General features: G+C 38.3%; 1 protein-coding gene across 1 annotated transcript in view; it reads right to left on the reverse strand.

Annotated features, from left to right (window-relative positions):
* Positions 1 to 23,199, reverse strand: part of LOC139954377 (serine palmitoyltransferase 2-like) — a 32,940-nt gene that overhangs the window by 7,330 nt on the left and 2,411 nt on the right. Inside the window, exons 2-11 of the mRNA XM_071954176.1 lie at positions 19,793 to 19,963; positions 15,968 to 16,122; positions 10,830 to 10,975; positions 7,553 to 7,677; positions 6,169 to 6,262; positions 3,704 to 3,809; positions 2,501 to 2,720; positions 1,606 to 1,732; positions 992 to 1,127; positions 221 to 350 (exon numbers count right to left, since the gene is read on the reverse strand). Of these exons, the coding sequence (XP_071810277.1) occupies positions 221 to 350; positions 992 to 1,127; positions 1,606 to 1,732; positions 2,501 to 2,720; positions 3,704 to 3,809; positions 6,169 to 6,262; positions 7,553 to 7,677; positions 10,830 to 10,975; positions 15,968 to 16,122; positions 19,793 to 19,963 (1,410 nt within the window). The remainder of the gene's footprint in view (positions 1 to 220; positions 351 to 991; positions 1,128 to 1,605; positions 1,733 to 2,500; positions 2,721 to 3,703; positions 3,810 to 6,168; positions 6,263 to 7,552; positions 7,678 to 10,829; positions 10,976 to 15,967; positions 16,123 to 19,792; positions 19,964 to 23,199) is intronic.

The following is a 23,199-nucleotide window of genomic DNA, read 5'->3' on the forward strand; positions in this document are numbered from 1 at the left end:
AATGAATAAACGCTCACTGAGCGATAAACTCCAAACGCGAAGTTAGATTTTTTATTTCTCATCAAAAATGAAATTTCAGACAAATAATTCAAGGGATGTTTCCTACTATCATCATCATTAGACCATGTAAGTTTGATGTGGATCTGTGATCTTCGCGATTTTGTTTTCTTACCAATTCTGTAACGTTCCTTTAACTTATGCAAGGGAACACACAACTTACCTCGTCCAGCATTTCTTTGGTATGAGCAGCCGACAGACAGATTCTTGCTCTACTCTCCACCAATGGGGTAGCGGGAAACACGCACACAACGATACCGAGACCACGCTTGCGACACTCACGGCTGAATGCACTGTGGAGACAACAATAATAATCCATGCAATAATATTAGTGTTTTACACATAACCGATGAGTGTTTTGCTCTGTATACTCAGTGCTTCCAATAGTCCTGTAAAAAAAGCTTAAAACTCGGGTGGGATTTGAATCCATGCCTTTTGCCATTTTAGAGCAAATGTCTTACTAACTAGATTCTGAGCCTGCTCAGTAGATAGAGGCAACTTTAATAAAAGCTGATATTGCCACAATTTTAATATGGGAATCAATGTGTGGTGAAGAGGTTTTCAACTAGTGGTTTAAACCTAACGAGGCCTGGTTCTTGATAATTTTACCGAGACTCGAAAGCGAAGGGAATTTTCTTGTGTCACAATCCGAAAACAGCATGTACCTGATTGTTTGCGTCATGTAATTTGCTTCACATTTGCTTCCAAATCAAGTATGAACCGAGGAGCATGCTGGATGCAACACATTCCATCAACTAGGACAAAGATTCCTTCATTTTCGCTTGAGCCTTCCAAATTTTGATGGGACTTTTGGGGACTTGATTTGGCCAGGTTATTGGGAACGGAAAGGATTTGGGAGGGGGGGGGGGTAGTTACTATTTAAGTCTTAACTTTACAATGTGGGGTGGTTGGGGGAGGGAGAGGTGTTACTCACGGTACTTTAGAAGGTATAAAGATGAGGAGAGGAACAACTGGAGAGTCCTCGTTTCCATAGAAGATGAATCCCAACTCTCTCAAGCGGTAACGGAAATACCTGGTGTTCCATGCCAAACGACTTATACGGTTGACACCTAGTCAGACAGACATAAAATGAAATGGATCAGTTACTGATGGCTATGTTTGTATCCTGAGTCTCGTTGGCGAATTGGCTCGGCACAAAACAAAGTTTGCAAACTCTTGTCTTAGCAATCAAGATACTTCAAGTGTTCATCAGTTTTATTTTCTGGTTATGAAGCCGAGGAGTCTCAGAAAAGCGATTTTAACATGGAGAATAGTCAAAGAAGGAATTTTCAGTTTAAGCAAATGTGGAAAACCCAAAAATGTATAATCAGGGAAAACCCACGCAATCAAGTAGTGCCCTGGCAGGATTCAACTCAGGGTCCTAGTGATGGAAGGTGTGGAAAGAAAACATTACACCAACTTGACTACGTGTTACTGGTGGAAATTCTACTTAATCAAAGATTAATTCAATTCATTTCAAGAAAAAATTCAGATTTATCTCCCGAATGTGGCCTTCAAACTCTGTGGACAAAGGATGTGTAATCTTACCCACAGTGGTCCCATCCTCTCCCATGATGGTCTTCATGCTAGCTATGACCTGTTTGACCACTGGGGGCGCCATAGGGCATCCATATGCAGCGCTGTGTGACTTGGTCCTCACACGAGCAATCAGCTCCTGCAAGTAGGAAAACAAATACAATAGTCATCATCTGTAATCAACCACTGCTGCAAATTGAAAGCTTTCACGTGCTGAGCCGGCTACATACTTCATGTGTCACAACCCCATACGCCTTTCTTATATTATCCTATGAGGTACGTCACAATGCTAATCCAAAACTAGGCGATGGGCGCAGCCACTGCAAGTGATGGGGGACGTGCGCCCATAGCTTCATTTTGGGCAAGAAATTATGACATCATGCATAAGTATTAAGAGAGGTGTATTACACAGGGAATGTTTTAAAGAGTTGAGGACATTTCAAATTGAGTGAGTTGTTCATTGCACATTTTGTGACGTCAAACTCTTGAAAAAAAAACGTTTCAGACCCACCACAACTCATAAATTTGTAAAAGTACATGGTGTTACTGCAAACCTTTACTGGATTGAGTCTTAACCATCAAGGCCCTACATACAACTATCATTAAAGAAGAAATAATAATTTAAATAAGTAAAAACAGCTAAATCTAAGTGGAGTAAATTACATTAAATGCAAAATAATGTTTATATTTCAAAAAAATATCAACTCAGTCAAACCTGGGAATCTTTCCACAAATTAAAACATTACTTTAAAAAAAATTGCCATAATTAGATTGAGTCCGGGAAGTATAATGTAGTCTGATCCCTTCCTGGTATCAAAAGAAACAGTATCCATTACTGCCGTTGAACACGAGAAACATGACAGAATGTGTTGGAAAGGTCGAGTTATCTTGCAGTTTGTCAACCAACCTTGCTGCCTGCCAGGTATCCTCCGCACGCCCCAAAACTCTTGGAGAATGTTCCCATCATCACATCCACATCATCTGGATTGACGCCAAAATATTCCACGATGCCCCGCCCTGTGCGCCCCATCGCCCCTATACTGTGTGCCTCATCCAGGTACAAGTAGCACTTGTACTTCTTCTTCAGGGCAATGACTTCTGGAAGACGAACCATAGAACCCTCCATGCTACAAGAAATTAAAGTTGTAATCAAATAATCAATTTGAGACTGAGCATAGAAATACAGCCATTCCCCCCCCCCCCCAACTTAAATATGCAAAGTTGTAACAGCATCGTGTCTCACACTTAAAGGTGCGCTATCATCGAAGCAGGGCCAAATTTTCTAGAGCTGCTTAAAGGGTGTATGTACTTTTTGTAGGACAAAAAACACAATGTCCACAGATTTACACTAAACTTACACAGTTTGAAGATAATGATAGTAGAAAGCTTCCCTGAAAATTATTTTACGAGCTGATGTGCTGTAGTTTTTGGGTAATGAGTAAAACAATGTCATGAACATAATTTTTCATGAAACGAAAATTATTTTAAGCACTTACAAACGTATTTTCATTACATTGTTTTACTCATTTCTCAAAAACTACAGCATCTCAGTAAGTAATATTTGAAGGGAAACTTTCCACTATCATTATCTTCAAACCCTGTAAGTTTGATGTAAATCTATGGACATTTTGAAAAAGTACCCAAATCCTTTAAGCAGAAAAAAATCGCTTGTACATTTTCTGCTTTGCAAAAATAAGCAGGATCCGATACCAGTCAGAGCTTGTTGGTTAAGCAGCTCTATCGAATTGGGTTCTGGCCTGTAGCTGTACATGGAATCATGGAATCTCAGTCAGTTACTGCATACCTTTGCATGCAGAATGCACCTCCTAAAAATGCATATGTCTGCCTTTTCTATCATTTTGGGCCTTTGTGTACAATTTTAACTCCCCAAAATGGTGGACAAGATAGGTGCAAGTGAGTGCAATGCATGTTGAGTAAGGGGTCTATATAACCGAAAGGTTCAGTCTACAGTCTGCCAATAAAATTGTTTCTGAAAGGTTCAGTCTAGCAAAGTACCGGCATGATCCGTTGCCAATGACACCACAGAATGATAGGCCATTTTAGGAGTGAATGTGCCGTGGTCTATGAACATTGTCAACCTTTGACTCACCTGTAGATTCCCTCTACCAGGATAAGGATCTTCTTCCAGGGTCTGTGGGAGCGAGGTTGACCGTCCACGATGGCTTTCCTTATAACCGTCTCAAGACTCTCCATATCTAAACGCAAACAAAAACGGAAACAAAATAATGTATCTTAGTTATTTTAATTGAATTTTGTATATTTCTATGAAAAGTCACCCAACACAAGAGAGAAGGGGGGCTCTGGTAAAGGCTAAAAAGGAGACAATGTCAAGAGAGAGAAGGTACTTGTTCACATTCATCTTAAACTGCAGATAAATTGCAAGATGATGTAAAACAAGATACAGGTAGGGAGGTCCAAAGTGCAGCAGTACAGGGAAAAAAGCTGAAATACACAAGAACTGGAGATAGGTAGAGGCACAGAGGGAAGATTGGAAGGATGGTTTGCTTCACAAACCCAATGATAGAATACATTGCCCTATAACAGCTCGGTAATTTTGGCATACACAATCAACACTAATTTTTGGCATACACAATCAACACCAATTTAAAATAAAGTACAAAAAAGTTTAAAGATTCCACCAAAATGTGTGTAATAATTGCAAATAAATGGTGGAAATCACCACAGGGAACACATAAATTACAAAAAATTGCTTCATTGGAGCAACATTACTGAATAATTTGCTCAATTTATCTTTTTTTGTTTACCCTCCAGGATTCAAAGAAAAAATGCAAAGCTTTAAAGCAGAAAATGTTGGTTCTCGCAAAACTAATAAAACAGGACACCAGTCACAAACTGTGCACACATGTTACTTCATTTGATAACTTCTGTCCAGCAAGCAAAATTGTCTCGTGCTGAGAAAGTGTATGCCCTTCAGCAGCCCCATATGAACTTGGGCCCAGGAATCTAGTCCAATATCTGTATTCATCATTTGTAGCTAAAATCCATTGCTGTAGAGGACTAGCGCCCTCTACTGGCCAAGGCTAGATCATCCCATGTCTATCTGTTGTATAGAACTGACAGTCCCTCAGTTTGCTCTTATGCAACAAATATTTTGTATAAGTATACTCTGCTCAGTAATGCATGTGAACATGTCTGTAGCTACTGAAGGTCACGTTAAAGTGTTCAGCCAGCCATTAAGCCTTTAAAGACTATTTATTACTGTATAATCATCTCAATACACCCAGACATTGCTAATCTTGTTGATTTTTTTTGCACTGCTGTTTTCAGTTAAAATGTCATGAAAATTAAAAAGAAACAATTTTGTATTTGAGATGTAGATTCTATGTTCACCTGGGAAACATTGGAAAATGTCAGCTCAGTCCCAAATATTTTCTTTGACACCAATGTTGGAAAAAAAGTTGGTCAAATATTCTGGCCGTTTGCGGCTGCTCTGAGCATTTGGTACAAGCTGTTTGCAGCCGCTATGGTCTCTATATGGTTAAAAAGTGAAGATAGAGAAATTAACCATGTCAAACACGCACATTGAATCAGCCCATGTACAGCCCAAGGTCTTTCTTGAATAACCCTACCCATCTAACAACCACTAACATGATTCCACTCAGTAATGTTTTGCTGTGGACTGATTCTACGTTAACACGGGAAACATTGGAAAATGTCAATTCAGTCCCAAACCTTTTCTTTGACCCCAAAGTTTGAGAATTTTTTTTCCAACTATTGCGGCCGCTCTGCGCATTTGGTACAAACCGCTGTGGTCTCTAAATGGTTAAGTTAGGAAGATTGAGCAGTTAACCATGTCAAATACCCAATTGAATCAGCCCATACAGCCCAAGGTCTCTCTTGAATAACCCTACCCATCCAACACCCACTAACATGACTCCACTAAGTAATGTTTTGCTGTGGGCTGATTACTGATACATCACCGAACCCTGTCCTTGCTTTGCATAAACACCAGGTACAGTAATTGTGGCTACAGGTATGGAGTGAAAATTTACCCATAGATTGTCCTTGCTCTATGATTAACCATACGCCCTGTACTGTGGTTGCTTCTTATAAAATAACCCCAAGGGGGTGTTTGGAAGATTATCATGATTCTAAGGTAGCTAATAGCTACCCACAACCTCATTACAATATTTATCTTCTTATTAGAATATTTGACAGACTGTTTGCTCTAACAATAGCAAAAGCTGTTCAGGGTTACATTGCGCGGGATACAAAAATACCTCATTAAAAAACAATCAACAATTTTACTATTAATATTTAATCAGTCAGTTTCCCTTGTGGTGGTTTATTACTTGGTGCATAAAAATCAACAAATTTGTTTTGTGTGAATTTCATCAAGGGCTACTTTGGAGTGCTTTTTTGACTGAGCCATTTTATGTGATTTTTTTTCCAAAATGTTTAATTGATTTTGATAACACAAATTTCTAAATTTCTTCACAGGTTGTTAAATTGTGACAGGTTGTTTAATTGTGAGAGCTGTATCCTCAACAAACAGAACCATTCTCTAGATTCTGAACACTATGCTGTACCTACCATTGTGTTCAAAGACTCGGACCACTGCACCGGAAAGTCGAGTTCCCAGAACGATAGAGGCATGGTTGAGCTTGTCACTGACTACAAGACAGCCCTGATGGAATAAGGATAAAATCAGTTTATAGACAAGAGAAGTGAAAATAAATCAAAACTGTACTATCATCAAGATATCAATCACTGATTAGAGAGGATCGCTTCATAGGATTTCCTACACACTACATTAATCATTCTAAGATAATTAATCATTCTAAGATAAATAATTTTTTATTACTATGCAATGAAAACTTGAATAATAAAATAATTTAAATAGCACTTTATCACATCTGAAGACATCGCAAAGCACTCATCATTCTGTCCACAAAGCAGGTGGAGCTATGTAGGAAATATCAGACACCCTTATAAGACCCACCCCCCCTCTCGCAGATGATTCTGAGCACCAAAGGAATCATCAATTTGTTTAAAAAGCAGGCAGAGCCATGAAAGATATATAAGACCCACTTAGAAGATGACCCCCTACTCGAAGGTGACTCCGAGCATCCTCCCCCTCCTCTGTATCCAACACTTTGGAAGACAAACCCTAACCACCCATAGGGTCGCTCTACATACCCTGCCAAATACATCAGAATGCATCACAGTTGAAACCAAATGCAACAAAATGTAACAAGGGATTTTGTTGCATTGTGCATGCATGTTGTTTATGTTATTAGGACTTATCAAGTTGTTTGCCCTGCTATATAATAATAACATCAAAGTCTTTCAGAAAGATAGGTTTTTGCAGTGATGGATTCTGAGACCCAATTATGTAGCACTTATAATATAAGGGTTTACAATGCTACGGCACATTAAGCATCCACAACCAGAAACACCGGGGCGAACCCCTTCTCTTTTCAATAAGTGCACTGGGTTCTTTTACATGTGTTACACAACACATGGGACCAACGGATTTACGTCCCATCCGAAGGACGAAGCAATGGTCAAGTGTCTTGCTTAAGGACACAAGTGTCACGGCTGGGGATTCGAACCCACACTCAGAAACACCAGAGTTTGAATTCGGTGCTCTTAACCGCTTGGCCATGACACTTCCAACACTATGCACATAGAGTGTTGTGGTGACTTGGGTTTATTGTTCGGACCATGAACTCTGCAAAATGCACCAAAGTTGACTGCCAATTACAACAATATGCATCACCAATATGAAGTCACTTGCCTGCTGAATTTAACAAATTCAGTCAAAGAATGACACCCGAGTTGACTGCCCAATGCAACAGATTGCAGCATTTAGTTCCATTTGGTGTGTATTGTTGCATTTAGAATGGTAAGGGTATTAGTATACAAGGTACACCACTGATGAGAATTTCACTGAGAACAGCATTCTACTACTCACCTTCCCAACTAGAGAGGGAATGTTCAAAGCGTTGGTAGCAAACCCCATGGCAAACGTAACAGCATCCTCCTTACCAGTGAAACGGGTTACCAGGCGGTCCAGCTCAGAATGAATAGCCAGGTTCCCTGAAGGCAAACAAAAATGTGCACATATTGATTACTGAGACCGAAAAGGATCACAGGGAAGCACAGTCACTTAAACAGCCAATAAAGGATGATCTCAAATATATAGATATTACAGTTTTCTAACAGCTGCAGGTTATCCAGGAAACATAAAAAATATAACGAGTCTCTTACCTCACGTTAAAACATGGTAAAAATGGGTTTTCTCCAGAACGCTCCAAGCCAAATTTCTGAAAAATGTGGGGTCAAACAAACCCGCGCGACAAAGGAATTTGTGACGTCAGTGGCGGCTATTTGGTGTGGAAATGCCAAAGCTGGAGAACTGTGTTCAAAACCAATAGGGGAAATTCGTCACTGGCTTCCAGGGTCATTATTATAGATAAGCCGTTTTTGACTCTCGGCTAAGCCGCGCGGCCGGGTGCATTTTTGACTCAAGTTATTATAACTAAATGCAAGTTTTGAAAGTAAAATGATTATTAACTGGTATCTGCGATGTCTATTTGGCCATAAAAAGGTAATAGATGACGTATTGAGATCATCCTTTATTGGCTCTTTAAATGTAAGCTGGGTGGATCTTTGATACTGCAAACAAATTGCAAAGAAGAACATGCTCCATGTATTGACCCATTTCACCTGACGTCATCATCAGAATAATCTTGGATGCGCCATTTTAATGGTCAATGTCACTGTGCTTTATTCAGTGAAGTGCGCATTTTAGGCGACGTGGCCCTTACACGCAAACCTAATGACCACCAAAATGGTGAGCTTTGCACAGTCGCCGCGTGTGACGTGCGTTCAAGGGGTCAATATCACAAACCATTTCATAGTTTCATAAGTCCTTCCATGTTTGTTTTCCTACACCACATCAATCATTGGAGCTGAAATTTATGAGTCTCTGGTGTCATAACAACATAAAACATATCGAGTTACCCAATGGAAGATACTGTACATTTCCATCATAAAAAACTGCTCCAGAGTAAAGTCTATTAAACCATAGAGTAATTAAACTCAATTACTTCACGCCATAAAACTATAAAAAGCCAAGATTAAGCCACGCTTTCTGTATGAATGCTGTATGAATGTTGCATCAATAATGTACATGTAGGATTATAGGGCCTCTCTAATGAAGAGATGTAAATGTTGATAAATTCTAGGTTACATTTAAAACAAATTGCAAAGACCCAACTGCACCCTTTGGTAGGCTAACAAAATCTGAGATTTTCCCTTTTTTTTCAGAAACAATTTTTGCTATCATGTAAATCATTGAGTTTATTTTTCTGGGGTGGGGGGAGGGTAGCAATTCTATTTTAAAATTCATATCTGGTTTTGCAGAGCCACTAGAGAAAGAAAATAGCCCTAGTTACCTATGACCCCAACCCCAATCCCTGACACAGTTAAGACCTGGAACTTCATCTTTGAAATGGGCATGGTCATTTTCATTTTGCAAAGGGCTTTTCCACCGGAAAAACATAAGGAAAATCTACGGGGATTTTTTGAAAGCACTCCAAGGCCAAGGACCATGGCAATAGACCTTTATCACGCTGTCACCATCTTGGTCATGTTCCCTGTTTCCATAACGGTAATGAATGCTAACACTCATTGCACAAACATGGCACCAGACTATTATTTCATCCAACCTCAGTTTGGTTACAATGAGTTGGAATGGAGTAAAATCAAGATGGCCACACCGTGATAAAAAGGTCTAAAGAGGGCATGGTCTGGGTGTAATACTGGGTTTGCATTAGTCAAAACTGTCCGCAACCACCTCGTCCAAAACAGTTGTGTACATAAATATTCAGTTTTTTTTTTTAATTATAAATATTGGCTTTCAAAAATTTAACCTGGGGGTAGGTGAGGGGCATGAATATGCAAACCAACATTAACATCTGTTCAAACCAGACAGGTTGCATCATCTCCAACAGTTTGAATAGACAAACATGCACAGAGATCACACAGGAATTCCATGGTATTTATAGACTGGTACTGTTGTTCCTGCATGAACTCTGCACTACAAATACGACAATACCACTGAACATCTGATCATGCACTACAGCCATGGTTCAGTGTGCAGTGTGTGTGAGTCATCCAGAACAACGAGTGTACTACTGGTATTGGCAGTGATCAGGTGATGATTGTGTGAGCCACTCAGAAGGCTAGAGTCATGCAAGGAAAGCATGCACTACCAGCAGCCAACTTTGGTACAAAAGCATTGCACAGCATGCTGGTTTTTTTTTGTCCTGTGTGAGTAAATCTTTGACACTGACAGTTTAATGTGTACAACTCTATTTCTACCTCTATGGTTAATAAGTATGACTGACTGGTAAAAAAAAACAAAAAACAAAACTCTAAGTGCAACCAGCAACCTGAACATTTCTTATTTTCAAAGCAGTCGTTAAAAAATTCACCACTCATGATCCACCCTGAACTTAGTTTGGTATGAAGTACATAAATGTACTATTATATTCAAATATAATTTTTTTATATGTATCACTGCCCCCCACCCCCTTTTTGCAGGGCTTCAATATTTTACACCAGACCAAACAAAGGCGAATTTAGCTACAGGTCGGAAAACAAAGGACTGGACAAGTCCACCAGCTCATGAATATAACAACAACACGGTTTATTTATTTTCATGCTGCCATAAATCACAGAATGATATACCTGTACAACAAGTTATAAACCAAATAGAATTTGATTATATAACTTTTTGCATGTATGTAAGACATATTTTAACTGTCTTGTAAAAAAAATAAAAATAAAAATATTATGTTCAAATGTTGACTTGGAGTCTGGTAAATGTCTTCCAATTCCGTTCAGTCACAAAGCATTCTTACCCATAAAGACTAAGATTAATCTCCTCTTAGTGCTTATTTAAATAAATAAAAATATATGTTAAGTTCTTTCTCATTTAGATTCTGGGTTGATTTCACAAAGATAGCCACTCTTTAAAAGTTAGGACTAGTCTTAACTCTTTGTGAAATGTGAAATCCACCCCTGGTCTTGTGGAATTTTACCCTAAATTCAAGCCCTGCCACGCACCCCAATATACCCAAAATACACCCCAATAGTTCTATTAAAATATTCATGTAAGATATATATGTAGAAATGTATGTGAAATTGGATCAATTGCAATGATTCCTAGATCTAACCCATACCTAGTTCTCTTCTTGGACTGCATATCCCTGATCCATATTCTTTAGTTCCCCTTTCTACCATCTGAGATCTGGCTCCAGTGTTTTCGGCAAATCCAAGATAGTTGTAGGATCCCAGGTTGATACTCCTTTTTGTTCTTCCGGTTAGACTGCAAGCAAAAAAATGACAAAAAACAGATATGAAACAACTGAAATCACTTAACAAGAAGAAAAAAACATGGGTTAGAGCCTCACACAAAATGCATAAAACCACTGTGCAAACTAATTTGAAATGCATAGAAACTGTGTTTGCAGAGCAGAAATTGGTAGCTGAACTGTGCAATGTTCATGTCACATAGGATGGGGGAGGGGGTCCAGGTCACTGTTTACTTATACTTTTCAGACATAGATATTGTCTTCTTTTGAATATTTCGCTAAGCACCACATGTTCGCTAGACACAGTCATTCTGGTAAGAATACATAGGTTACCAGCCAAATTTTTATACAAGTTTATATAATTTTGGGTTGAACAAAAAAATATTGAATATTAAATGATTTGAACCAACGACCTCCAGATCAATGTGCTGACAGTTCAACAAATGAGCTACTCTAGACCTAAATTGGTGGTCTCCATGTTGTTCAGGTGAGGGGGGGGGGAGGGGAAGTCAGAAGCAATTCAAACCGTAACTGCCATAACCAGGAATTATCACCCAAATATATTATTTAAGTTTGTAGTGTCAGTGGAGGATAGATTTGATAGATTTGACGGCTTTAGTCATTAACCATGCATTGTGGTAGTATTCCACTGGGTATTTTCATCCTCCTTTCCGACCATTGCACGCCAGACGACACCATCAAAAGGAAGGATTCTGGCTTGCTGGATAATATGTGCTTACAGGTACACAGTTTATGTACAGTGTACCTTATTTTATTATTATTATTATTCATGGTTTATTTATTAAAACACTGCAATACAGCGGCTAAAAAGCCGAAACGCACAGTTTAAAAACAGGTCATTGAAAAACATAACTATTATATAGTAAAAAAAAAAATAAAATATATTAATGATATTTAATGATATTTATGATAAATATTAATGATATTTAATGATATTTTAGAAAAACGCAGTGGTGTTAACATACAAAACCACTTTAGTACAATCAAAATAATTTTCTTTTTTTTTACAGACAGCTCCAACTTTCTGCGTCATATTGTGATGGAAGATCATGAATGCAATTACATGTAACACGTCAGGCTTTGTACAAAGTCTCAACTGATATTATCAGCAGCTTGTCTGTTTGGAATTACACATCAGGCAGAGATCCATGTATATGCATTGTATTTCATGATACCTAGCAAAAGAAATTGATAAAGCGAACAATACTTAATCTGTTGATAATGCTCCAAGGCTTTCTGCCTGAATCTCTAATGTTTGCACTTGATAAGCGTGTCAATATTGGCAATGAGACAAGATTGTCCTGCATGGCCGAGTGGTTTAGAGCATCGAATTCAATTCATCTGAGTGTAAGCTGAGTGTAAGTTCGAATCCCGGTCATGACACTTGTGTCCTTAAGTTTAATGTCACTGTAAGTGCTTCACCTCACCCAGGGGTATATGGATACCTGCATGAGTCTAGGTTGATATTGTGTATGAAAAAACCTTTGGAGTGCCCTGGCAACTCTGGGCTGAAATACGCTCCCCATGGAGTTATACGAAAGATTGCAGGAGTGCAATTTGCCCAGTGACCAGGGCACTAAAGCACATTGATACGGTTGCTGTAATGCGGAATATTATGAATCTAGCTCCCAAGCAGCGCATAAAGTAAAATTACTTCACACTTTAAAGTGATAGAATCCTATGGTAATTGTCAAAGACAAGTCTTCTCACTTGGTGTATCTCAACGTATGCACAGAATAACAAACCCATGAAAATTTGAACTCAATAGGTTGTCGAGTTGCAAGATAACAAAGGAAGAAAAAACACCCTTGTCACACAAAGTTGAGTGCTTTCAGAGGTCGCGAAATCAATTCAAATGTTTTACTGAGAAATTACTACTTTCTCAAACACTACGATATGCTTCAGAGGGAGCTGCTTCTCACAATGTTTTATACTATCAACAGCTATCTCTGTTGCTCATTATCAAGTTTTTATCCTTACAATTATTTTGAGTTATTACCAATAGTGTCCAGTGCCTTTCTTCTATACCTGCATAATTCTTGTTGACATATTTTATTGACTTTCACCTTGCAGATTAAACAAAACATCTGTGACATTCCAAAGTGACACAAACACAATAATTACTGTGACATTCCAAAGTGACACAAACACAATAATTAAAGGGTACCTGGATAAACACTGTCACTGAATATATCTCAGACCTCGTTTTGCCCTGGCATATATTATATAGGAATGTATGTACACTGAGCATAATGGTTTGCCAAAGAAATTGTACATTTTATGCAACCAAATGTCAAACCGCTGACATGCCAATTTTACTAACACAGTCATACATCATGTAGTAATTTTACATGTACACAAACATTAGCATAACTCTCCCTGTGCACAAGATAGCCTGTCCGAGAATATAAATTTGCAAATTATACTATTTTTTTTTTTTTTTTTTTAAAACCCTTCAATCTTTTCTTGATTCAAAATGCCAAAGTGAAAGATTCAGAAGGACTGGGGCTGGTAGTACAACAATTGCTCACTCACTGGGTAAGTGAGAAACAATGTACAAATGTAAGTCACCTGTGTGGAGTGACGTTGGAGAAGATGAAGTTGAAGGATTGCAACCGCATGCTAGCTAGGGTTTTACAGACCAAATTCCCCCAAAACCATTTAGTAACGTAACAAAATGCTACGTAGTGCACTGTACAGCTTTTGATACCTGCCATGAACATCAAGTAAAAAAACATTCACAGGATCTTATTTCTATTCAGCCAATCTTGCAAAATTTAGGTCCAGAATGTCCCACAGTTGAACATTATGGAAATTCATATATGGAGAACCCTGGAACATAAAAGAGAATGGCTCCCATTGGTCATTGTGTACATACATTGCACAGACACATACATTTTTGTTGCAAATCATGAACAGCTCATGACACTTTGCGGATCTACTGTAAAAATCAAGACAAATCTGTATATTTTATTTCTAAAATAGTTTTTCCAATTTACATTTTTAAAACCATGCTTTATCAGAGTTTTCAAAAAATGAAGAATCAAGTATTGACTCAAAATACAGTGAATAAGATAAACCCATTATGCTGTTCTATTTCAGTGACACTTTACACAACGATATGAAGGCGTGTTATCTGACCCGTAATATATAAAACAAAAAAGTAATAAATAAATAAAAAAATGTACAGGGTTACAAGGTCTGGCCTAAATACTGTGTGATCTTTTTCAGGCTATTTTAAAACACATTACCGATTTTCTGAGAACAAAGGTTAAAAATATATAATTATATTGGAAATCACATTTGGACAAGGGACTAACACCATGCCCGAGTATGAATACTTGTGTCCATTCTACAAATATTCTTGGATTCCATATTAAAACTGTTCCCCACCAAAGGCTTCCATTTCCATCTTGTAGCTTGACAAAGGACTGCTGACTAACGAAGGAATGTTAACAAGATTAGGTGCTTCAAAACTGCACCGTATCCACGCAGCGAGAAATATCCCACGACAAAAAAAGGATTCTAATTCAATCACAGTGTGTGTAGACCACTGTAGAGCGCAGATATTAACATGCATTAAATCTAAGATGAAAGTGTGTGCATATTCCGTGCAATCTCACAGCATCTTATCATTTCATAGTTACAGTTCCTTTTATTTCATTATAAGTTGTTTGATAATTTGATAGACTGCGGAACAGTGTGAAAGCAGGCATTAGATAACCTCAGTAAGAATGGCAAACTGGACTGATTTCATAATGCCTATTTTTCATCGCAACAAAGAGAACTTGGAATGGTGGCCTTACTTCTGAGTGTATGTAATATAAACAAGTGTGTAGATCAAGATCTGTATAGATTGATACGAAAGCTTGGCCGCGTCTAAAATAAAATTATTTCAGCTACGGCTGTCGGCTCAAGAGACAAGGTTGAAGAATAGGCCCTTTCAATGAACATCCAGTCATAGCCACTCTTGAAGCCATCAATTCATAGGCCGTATCCGAATTGGCAGCTACGGCTACGGCTGGAACGCCGCGTCATCATGCATTGAAGTATAGGATGCCCTTAGCAACTTCCCTGGCAACGGTCGTAGCCGCAGCCATAGCCACCAATTCGAATACGGCCTAAGTCAGGTCTTGTGAATCTCTTTTGACTGTCATTGACTCAGAGTGGAGTCAGTACACAGGCTCTATAAGCTCAATGCCTGATTGAGACCCCAAAATCACAAAGCACTTTAACCACTGAGAAAGGAAATCAGATTCTTAATTCCTCCCTCCAAATTGGACCCAGGGGCATCCCCTCAAGTCTTCCGAGAACTCTGAACTATACAAAGAACCTTTCCACTCAAATGTAAATTCTCTACGACCAATCTTTGTGAAGCATTAATGTTGACATAGCAGTGAAGCAGGGGGTGAACAAAGCTCTGTTCACTGCATTAGGCCTGCCATCATACCTCTAGGCATATCTGATTACTGTTTGACATTGTTATTTAAATGTTTGCTCTTCCTGAGATAATCCATTTAATCATCATAAAATATATGCGGATTAAGATACAGTGTTTCTCTGACAGTAATACTGAGGATACAATGTAATTTTCTCCATTTTATCTCAAAGCATGACAGGAAAAGGGTCTAAAAAATAACAACAATTAGTTTGCTTGTATGATCTTCCCAAGAAGGGAACTTTGGAAAGATCCTACAAGGGGAATATAAATGCCAAGCTGGCAACACCCAATCTCTCAAACATTGGTAACTTATAATGCACAAAAAATAAATTGTGATTCAGTAACAAGATAAAAACCCTTGTTCTAGCCTTAGTGAAATAAGTGGCTAGCTTGGCCGAATTCCAACCCAATAGCTTGTGATTGCAAGTCCAGCATTCCAACCACTTTGACCTCGGTGAATTAGGACAGAACTTTCAAATTCACAACAATCCAAGTGGCTTTATAAACCGCTCAACTCCTGAATACTTTTTTTGAGAATACTTACTTGAGAGTCCAATTGTAGTCTGGGGTTGAGTATTCCATGATGTCAACATTGGCACCAGGCATACCGGCGATCGGTACGTGGCCGCAGTCCCGGCCACGCATGTAGATGTTCCGCCCAAAGAAATTCACAAAATCTGAGAACAGAGGGACAAAGTTCTGTACGGATAGAAGAAAGAAAAAGAAAGATTTAGTATAAAGGATTTGTAACACTGTTTCTTGCAAAGCTGCTACTGAGCAACTCATTCAAAAGAAATGTTTTTTTTTTTAGAGAAGGAAATTAACACTGGTCACCTACATGTACTGAAGAACAACTTGATGGCTCTGCATACCGTTATCAAAGAATTACGCTTACGGAGCAATAAACTCCGCGATTACATCAGGCCTTTTGCACAAGTAAGCAGGGAATTTTTTGCTCATGTGCACTTATAACAATACTAGGCATTTTTCGCTTACACAGCGTGTGCGTACTTCACAAATTACTAGGCGTTCTTTTCTTACACAGCTAGCACAGAAATTCGGTGCTGGGACAGTAAGCAGAAATTGGTGATCATAAGCGCAGAATTCGACAGTAAGCAGAGCCATTAAATTGGGCCCAGCTTGCTTTCACCTTCACAGAAAGAGCTGGTGAAGCCCAAACTAGATTATGCTACTCATGAGTGTGACCGTGGTACTAATGCTAAGACCACAAGACAACATTCTCAATGAGTGCCCCATTAGCAAACTGGACGGTGGCACTGGCCAGCTGTCACCCAATTACGACACGATGGTTCTTGGACATGGACCTAGACATTTGGGATTTGTTGTCGCATACGAGAGAAGAGAATATCTTTCTTAAATACACAAAGCAGAGCTGAAAAAGTCACGCGTCAATTGTACTACTGTCTTCTTTTTGAATGGTTAATTAGTCTTATTTTAATCACAAGCATCAAGGATTCCATTGAGTTGTAAAATTGCTTATTTAAATCAAACAAACATGTTCACGTTATTTTACTTTTTATTATTATCATATATTAGCCTCTGTCGTGTATTTTGTTTGTCTAGTCTGTCTTGTGTTTTCTTTCTTCTGTATAGTATTTTATGTTGTTTGTCTGTCCATAGGTTAAGGCACAAATACCTCTGCTTCACCCTAACCTAATTGTTGTCCTACTTTAAAAGCTTCCTAATATATAACTATCTAAATCATTGTAAACTTTCATATCCTAAGATACTAAGTAATACTGTAAACTACTCATAATTTGAATATACTTATAAAACTTTGTAAAATGTGTAAGTTTAAATGTATGGCAGCAATGAAATAAATGTGTGCAAATACAAATACAAATACAAAGGTTAGGGCCTATCACCACAAAACAGTTATCACTAATTACAGGAGGGGCTATTAAATTATAAAATGTTTAAAAAAAAAGACACATTTTATTTTAGTGTTTATTTTATTTGTTAATAGTCTCCCACCAATTGTGATAAGTTGCCGATTCCAGGAAGGGCTGAAAAATATAAGAATGTACATGTAGCATTGACAATTGACATTACATGTAGCATTAAGCACCTGTTGTAGCCTATAGTTAAGCAAATAAAAAAATGTTTAGGATGGTGCAGAATATTGGTATTAGGCCATTTTGAGAGTCAATGAACATGTACCATTGCATTGCATGTAGTCAGTGTAGTGTGCGTTTTTTTGTAACAGCGTTTGCATCACAAAAAGCAAGGACGTTTGAAGGTGGCATATTGCATGAATGCTCAGCTCCAAATTGTTATGTCACACCATGGTGACAGTTTTTTATTTTTTTATTTTGAGAACCATGAACATGTGTACGTGGTGTGATACAAAGACGCATGCTAATGCATGATTAAGAATGCCCACTACGCATGACACACACAGTTTTGAAAACGAAGTTTAAGTACCCGAAAATACATGCATTTTTTCATTTGTTTTCAAGAGGCCGAAAGACCTTAAAATATTTAGTTTTAACATTTATTTTTAGCGTTAGCCTTGGTTGCAGTTGGGGACTTTTTTTCAGCACAGTGAGTGAGTTTCTTCCTAGATTGTCACATACAGTTACATACCTGTCCTTGGTTAAATTTCCTTCCCTCCATGGCTCCATGGTTATACCATGGAGAAAGGAAATGTCCTCCATGGTTATAGCATGGAGTTACACAACCATATCATTAAAGTAACCCAAGGACACTGTTGCATAAGCACTGCAAAATTACTGCATAGAAATCTGAGAAAATGAACCCATGTCCTGAAGACAAGGTTAAACCATGGAAGGATACATGGTGGTAAAATTAAAGGTCATTCAAAGTAACTTCATGCTTACAACAAAACAAACTTAGCATGCCCAAATATCAAAGGTAAGAGGGCTCAAACACCAAAAAAATCAAATTCAAGATTAAAAATTGGAAGGATGTAGCAAAATTTGACGAGTTCAAACTTGATGCTTTGTAGGTCTTTTAGGCGCTAGATTGAAAACTAGGTTGATGGCAGAATTTAATGATGAACCGTCCTTGCTCTATGGATGAACAAACAGGAATACATACCAGCAGGGCCCAGACAAAACCTTGCCGAATCGCATGATTTAACTAACCAATGATGCATTTAAATGCTTGTGATCCGATGGGTTTATAAAGATTCAATAGAATAAAACAGTAACAAAAAATGCCTGTTGACAGCAGCTTTCAAAATGATAAATTATTGCAGGGATACATAATATAAAAAAACTCAACTTGGGTGGGTCAGTCTGGGGTTTTCTTTCCTCACCTCATACACTTGCTTGAACCTCAATGACCCTTGTTTGAAATTTGAATCCCTTTTGGCAGTTCAAGTTAGCACTATGTGGGGATTGGGTTTTCAGTCTTACTGATTGCATAGATTTTCCCTATGTGTCTGGAGATCTCTGTGGTTTTCCTCCCAGTGGGATCGGGGCCTTTGCATGCAATGGCCGAAACATATATTCTTGTCAAAAAGGGTGGATGAAGACAGCATTCATAGCTGCATCGTGATAATGGCCAATTCAGTCCAACTTTATCACTCACTTCGGGAGATTCAACAAATACTCTAATTATTAATTATACTATTCCGTCAGACCTCAGCTCAGCCTGCAAAGAACTTCCGTATTGGATTGCTTCCACTTCGGAATTTAACAAGGGGCTGCTCATTCAGCAACAAAATGTAGTAGACGTGGCTTCTACCTAGATGTATTTCAGCAGACGGTCCTATCACTCACATCACTGTGCAAAAATGTGGCACTTAACCTTTCACCGTACTGTTTTCTAAAATTAGCGCAACGATTCAGAGTGTACACATTGCTGTGTACAAACCAATGTCCAATGCATTCAAAATCAGCAAAACAACATTTTAAAATTCTTTTTGTTAATGTTGTAATTCTAAAGATTAACTTATCAGAAAGATCTGCTTCAATGTTCTTGTCAACAATGGGTATTTTTTTCAGGCTGATGCAATGTGAGAACTGTACCAGGAATGAGATTTGACAAATGTGCAAATTCCTGAGAGTGGCTGCTTTTTCATTTCCCTTGAAATGCAAATTGGTGGAGGGATTGCAGCACTTGACCTGTTTGTATATCAAATAATATCTGCAGTTTACATTCTTCGGGTTTACAATACATGGTAGATTAGTAGATTAAAATGTAGTTAAATCAAATGAAAAATAAATAGGAGTAGTGACAAAATAGAGAGACCACATGAAACATGTCGCTCGGTTGGTAGAGTGCCAGCACATTAATCAGGACGTTATTGGTTCAAATCCACTCCAGTGTAAAATGCCATGGTGCCCTTGCCCTTTCAAAAATGAAGCATAAAACAAATTACCTTGAGTTTAGGGGATTCTTTTGCGCCGGGTGATTTCAGGATTCCTAGCCTCCATAAATGTTCCTTGATGTAACCCACAATAATCAGGACCATGAAACCAAAGTAGGTGATCACAGCAACGTGGAGGGGTGTCTCTTCAAATGTTTCGTGGAACTTGCCATGACCCTGGGCCTGAAGAAAATAAAAAACAAGGTGTGAGAATTAATGTTTCCTCTGCATTTATTTTGATTTGAGCATCTTTATTTCCAAGTAAAATAGGTGATCTTCAAAGTATGCTGAACTTGTATTTGATGTTGTTACACATTGGCAACACTGAATACCTGCATACTAACCTCCCCCCTCCAACCCCCCTCCCCCAACCCCCCAAAAATGGCCCTATCAAAATGGAGGCCAGAAAAAAAGAAGAGCTGATGAATGACACACATTTGGATAAACTAAAGTTGAGATTGTCAGATGTAACAGTTTCTTCAGGTAAAGTGAACCCAGCCCCTTTATGATAGAGAGAGTAAGGAACAACAAGCGAAAAACTAACCCCTTATAATTCTAATACTGTGCAAATAAGTAGGATTTGAAACTTTGCATGGTGGAAATAAGATATAGAGGAGTTTGCGGTAACACCATGTAATAACTATCTCTAAATGAGTTGGGGTGGTTCTGAAAAGAACTGTTGGTTTAACTCGACGTTTCGATCAGTATGCTCTGATCATCTTCTGGAGAATGCTGGACTGTGCAAATAGGAAGCCCCTACATGTAGGCCTACGTGTAATGATACCGTAGATTAGTGCCACAGGATGTTTTGCTCTCCCCGTTGGACATTAGGAAGACAAGGATACTATAGAATGGGAGAAGCTTACGTTCACCTGCTGTGCAACGACTGAAATCTAGATTTTCAGTTTGAAAGCAATGCAGGGCTATGCTCTGCATTAGTTTGCATACCAAAACAGCAGGGTTTTCCCCATGCACAAGCTAGCATCCGGGCGATACACGTAAATTGCAGCCAGTATTCAAAACAAGTTTTGTGAGTGCGCCTGTTAGTTCTTGGTTTATGTTAGTTCTTGGTTTATTATTGGGGAAATATTACAATTAATTGTGTTTCATTTACACGGTTCACCCACTTAAATTCATTTAACCTAACTCCTCATACTCTATAACAACATGAATATTTAATGAAACTGGTGTGAAGACATGATAGTGTACCATACCTCTTCTTACCTAGTCTTAACTCTTTGTGAAATCCACCCAGGTCCCTGACACACCCAACATTCTATCAATAGCCCAATGTACTGCACCATGCATGGACATCATGGACACCTGGATGCACTATTGAATACCTGTTCTGACCATAACATGCATCCCGTGGCTTACACAACCATTTCCCAACCTCATTATGCATTTAATGTGTCAACTGTCACCAAACTGGCAATTGGATTTCAATATAACCGTGCATTAAACCATGGACTCCTACCTCCATGATTCCTGGAAAATAAACAATAATGTCCCAGTGAAGCATCTCAAGTGGGCTTGGATAATTTATTTGTTAAAGGAACACGTTGCCTTGGATCGGACGAGTTGGTCAAAACAAAAGCGTTTGTAACCGTTTTTTATAAAATGCATATGGGTAGAAAGATGTTGTAAAAGTAGAATACAATGATCCACACAAGTTTGCCTCGAAATTGCGTGGTTTTCCTTTTACTGTGCGAACTAACATGGTCGGCCATTTATGGGAGTCAAAATTTTGACCCCCATAAATGGCCGACGTGTTAGTCGACGAGGTAAAAGGAAAACCACGCAATTTCGAGGCATGTTTGTGTGGATCATTGTATTCTACTTTTACAACATCTTTCTACCCATATGCATTTTATAAAAAATGGTTACAAACGCTTTTCAAAGACCAACTCAACCGATCCAAGGCAACGTGTTCCTTTAATTGGATTTGTTCGTTTGCTGTCAACTGTGTAGTGTTAAATGATTACATGTAGGTGTTTTAAAGCCTGTAGAAGCAAAACCTGGTACAATGGCCTGGGTACTGCTGGGTGCTTCTTGGTAACTCTTGAATATGGCTAAGAATTGTGAGCATACCATTTCACTGAATCAGAGAGATTTCATCTCACCATGTCGGTGTCCACCTCCACATGCAAAGCTTTGAATCCTAAACCTAACAATTGTGCAACACATTGTATTAACCCCCCAACACACACAACATTTTGAAATCATACTATTAAAATGCTACATTATTCATTTTGGTTTGTTTGTACATTAAATGAACATAAGCATGTCAACGGTTTTAATTCTTTAAGGATGCTTGTGAAGGGAAGGCGGGCAATGTTTTTTTTTACATTAATAAACAAAAACAAAAAAAATTACGTTTTAATTCTTCAAGGATGTTTGTGAAGGGAAGGGGGCAATGTTTTTTTTTACATTAATAAAGTTTTATTTTTTATTTTACCTCCCCCCAAAATGGGGAATTTTCAAATAAATTGCAATAATAAGTGCTATGTAATGGTTGACAGCTTTTGGTTACATGGCATATCGTGAATTACGTACAGTTAATTCCACTACGGTTTGACAGTTACACAATGATTGAAGCAGTATTTGCACTAGGCAATTTGCACAGTAGATTAGTCTAAGATACATTACGTAGTGGTCACTTGCTTCATGAAACGGCTGTTGATGTTTTGTTACATCACAGTACACACCCATTTTATAAGTTGTCACAGCCTATTGTGAACCCTTACTTGTGTGTGCATAATGAATGATTGATGAATAATTAAACATGTCAGTTACAAAACATCACCTGACCCATTCAATGTACTGCCTACTACGTATTTGGAATGGGCGTTTTGCATATATTGTAAGCTTTGTAAATCCCACATAATTCAGCTATGTGCTGCCAGTTAGATTTTGTCAACTAAATTAAATAAATATACACACACGTACATGTAGTGCCAGTTTTTAGCTCTTTTGAAAACCAATACAAGCCAATTTTATAAAAGAAGAACTCAACCAGTTTTAAACCTGGCATAATAAGTAACTTCTGTGAACAAAACTAAATATACATGTATTCTACTACACACAAAACTCCTCACATAATGTTCACTGGCACTGTTTTTGTTTTAGTACACAACACCCCCGCCCACCCCTCCCTCTCTTGTTTGCAGTGACCTTGGTCCAAAGTAAAGAATGTTTTTAAAACAACATGAGTATTTAGGTCGCCCATTCCCAGAATTAATAATACCTTATAACAACAAGACTGTCACAGACAATCAGCTGTTTGTTTTTAGTGAACATCCTTGCTTTGGATTATTAGTCACCCACCATGAACTGATGGCCTGATTTTGGTAGTCGGGGTCACAGAGAGTTAAGGGGATGTTGTTAAAAACATGAAGAGATGAAACTTCATATAGTAG

This window comes from Asterias amurensis, chromosome 1, assembly GCF_032118995.1.
Source record: "Asterias amurensis chromosome 1, ASM3211899v1".
NCBI classification, from domain to species: domain Eukaryota; kingdom Metazoa; phylum Echinodermata; class Asteroidea; order Forcipulatida; family Asteriidae; genus Asterias; species Asterias amurensis.